The 2,959-nt window shown below is 43.8% G+C and overlaps 1 protein-coding gene across 1 annotated transcript; it reads left to right on the top strand.

Moving 5' to 3' along the window:
• The first annotated feature begins 871 nt into the window (after positions 1 to 871).
• LOC100156740 (olfactory receptor 6E1) lies at positions 872 to 2,023 on the top strand. Its single transcript, XM_021100004.2, has one exon. The coding sequence runs from the start codon at positions 957 to 959 to the stop codon at positions 1,941 to 1,943; it is 987 nt and encodes a 328-aa protein (XP_020955663.2). The 5' UTR covers positions 872 to 956; the 3' UTR covers positions 1,944 to 2,023.
• The last annotated feature ends 936 nt before the right edge of the window (positions 2,024 to 2,959 follow it).

Here is a 2,959-nt window from a genome sequence, read left to right as displayed (position 1 = left end):
GTTGCGGGTTCGGTCCCTGCCCTTGCTCAGTGGGTTAATGATCCGGCTTTGCCGTGAGCTGTGGTGTAGGTCGCAGACGCGGCTCGGATCCTGTGTTGCTGTGGCTGTGGCTTAGGCTGGGGGCTACAGCTCCGATTCGACCCCTAGCCTGGGAACCTCCATATGCCGTGGGAGCGGCCCAAAGAAATAGAAAAAAAAAAAAAAGTAAAATAAAATAATAAATAGGTAGGCCCCAAATCCTGGTATTTTTTCTCCAATTTTATTCTTATTTAGTCTTTTTGTTATCCTGCTAGGGTTTCAGCCACAAAGGGAGAGATAAAAATAGCTAATATTATGTGACTGCATGCTCGGTGGCCAGCCTTGTGCTAGGTGTTGTGTATATGCATTATTCACTTAAGTTCTGGGAGGATTTTTGACGTATGTAGTGTTAGAATTCCAACTGAAGAAGCAAAGTGTTGGTGAGTAAGATAACTGGCCCCAGACCAGCTAGTAGATAATGGAACTCAGATGCACCCACACAGTGTCTCTAACTTTAAATCCTCTGTAACAAGTTCTAGAGTATATGTCCCTTCAACACTTCCAATAAAGATCTGTGATCCGCTGGATATAGGATTGGCAGAAGGAAAGGTTTTATGTACTTGAGAGGCTCCTTACAACGTTTGGACAAATCTAAGAAAAGATGTCACCTGATCTAAAAGAATGAAAGGGATTTCATACAGTTTCTTTACAAAAACACAAGAAAAGGAAAAACAGTTAATAAAGGCAGAACATTTCCCAAACAGAATATGAGACCATTGGGTTAAACAATGTGACTGATGCAAACTCAATGAGGTATCTGGACAACCAACCTGAGGAAGGAGAAAAAGGGACTTGTAGATCAAAAAAATAAAAGATGCCTTCAGCTCAAAGTGCCTCTTTCCTTTCCATTCCAAGCATCCTCAGGTCCCTAGAACATCATGGCTCCCGATGCTGCACACTCTGATTGGCCAGCCCCAGCAGAGCTCAGAGGAGCCATGGGGAACCTCACCACTGTCACCGAGTTTGTCCTGCTGGGGCTCTCGGATGCATGTGAACTGCAGATGCTCATCTTCCTGGGGCTCCTCCTGACCTACCTCCTCACTCTGCTGGGGAACCTCCTCATCGTGGTCGTCACCCTCATGGACAGGCGCCTCCACACCCCCATGTACTACTTCCTCCGCAACTTTGCTGTCCTGGAGATCTGGTTCACCTCAGTCATCTTCCCCAAGATGCTGACCAACATCCTGACCAGACATAAGACCATCTCCCTAGCAGGCTGTTTCTTACAAAGTTTCCTCTATTTCTCCCTGGGCACCACAGAGTTCTTTCTCCTGGCAGTGATGTCCTTTGACAGGTATGTGGCCATATGTAACCCCTTGCATTATGTCACCATCATGAGCAAAAGAGTCTGTGTCCAGTTAGTCTTTTATTCATGGATGACAGGATTCCTTCTTATTATTGTTCCAAGTTTCATCACAATTCAGCAGCCATTCTGTGGCCCCAATGTCATTAATCATTTCTTCTGTGATAACTTCCCGCTCCTGGAACTCATATGTGCAGACACAAGTCTGATAGAACTCCTGGGTTTTATTATGGCCAACGTCAGCTTACTGGGCACTCTGTTGGTGACGGCCACCTGCTATGGCCACATCCTCCACACCATCCTGCGCATCCCCTTGGCCAAGGAGAGGCAGAGAGCCTTCTCAACCTGCTCCTCCCACATCATTGTTGTGTCTCTCTTCTATGGCAGCTGCATCTTCATGTATGTCCGGTCGGGCAAGGGCCGCCAGGGGGAGGACAGGAACAAGGTGGTGGCCTTGCTCAACACTGTGGTGACCCCAGTGCTCAACCCTTTCATCTACACCCTGAGGAACAAACAGGTGAAGCAGGTGTTTAGGGAGCAAATGAGCAAGCTCCTTTCCTAAAGATGAGCTGAACACGAGAGTGGGAGAAAGTTGACTCCTTACCTGAATCTGTAAACATAGCTCCTTCCTAATCTCCACGAATTATCCCCTCCTAGACAGTTTTATTTGTTTGTTTTGTTGTTGCACCCATGGCATGAAGAAGTTCCTGGGCCAAACCATGCCACAGTAGTGACCTGAGCTGATGCAGTGACAATGCTGGATTCTTAACCCACTGAGCCGCATGGGAACTCCCATAGGCAGTTTTTTAGCATGTGCTCCAATCTGCAGAGGTGTCTTACATTCTAATCTTCGTTGGCTCATGCAGTCTTGTCAGAGAATATAAAAAACTCAGTGTACCACAACTATGTCTGCTATGTCTTAATGTTTCTGACCCTAGATTATATGTGTGTTTCTTAATCTTGCCTCATTTTTAAGTTATAGCAATTCAACATACCTTCTTCACTAGAACCTTTCAAAACCAATTCAGATATTCTCAATGAGAATGTATTTATGATAGACTTCTGAATTATTAAATGTCCAAAAAATTAATGAGGTGAAATAACCAAGAAATATTGAATAAAAAATTTATCATATATTAAAACACTAACTCAAGAACAAACAAGTCAAACAGTGGAATCGATAGTCTAGAAGATAAAACAGTACACATAAACATCTAATAGATGATTAAAATAGACTTTCTAATCATCAAAGTTCAAATCAACAAATGATGCCAAGAGTATTGACTAACCTCAGTAGAAGACTTCCTTAAAGAAAGATTTGGGTCTAGTACATAGTTATTTGGGTGGAGCAAAGTTTGGAGCAGAAGATCAATTTAGGAGTTCCCTGGTGGCCTAGCAGTTAAGGATCTGGCTTTGTCACTGCTGTAGCTTGGGTAAGTGCTGTGGTGGGGGCTCAATCCCTGGCCTGAGAAGTTTCAGGGGGAGCAGCCAAAAAAAAGTCAATTTAAAAGAAATACATGCCTTAAATATTTATTTGAAATTAAAGCCTGGAAATACATATGTATTCACTAATCTATG

This window comes from Sus scrofa, chromosome 7 (assembly GCF_054392235.1).
Source record: "Sus scrofa isolate SSC_HxYL_T2T_F1_AM1 chromosome 7, Sscrofa_HxYL_maternal_Yorkshire_Landrace_v2.0, whole genome shotgun sequence".
NCBI lineage: Eukaryota > Metazoa > Chordata > Mammalia > Artiodactyla > Suidae > Sus > Sus scrofa.
This window is presented reverse-complemented; position numbering and strand designations above follow the sequence as displayed.

Bases quoted from the DNA above. Each gene is read 5' to 3' on its own strand.
- LOC100156740 (XM_021100004.2), top strand. From the start codon at position 957: ATGGCTCCCGATGCTGCACACTCTGATTGGCCAGCCCCAGCAGAGCTC.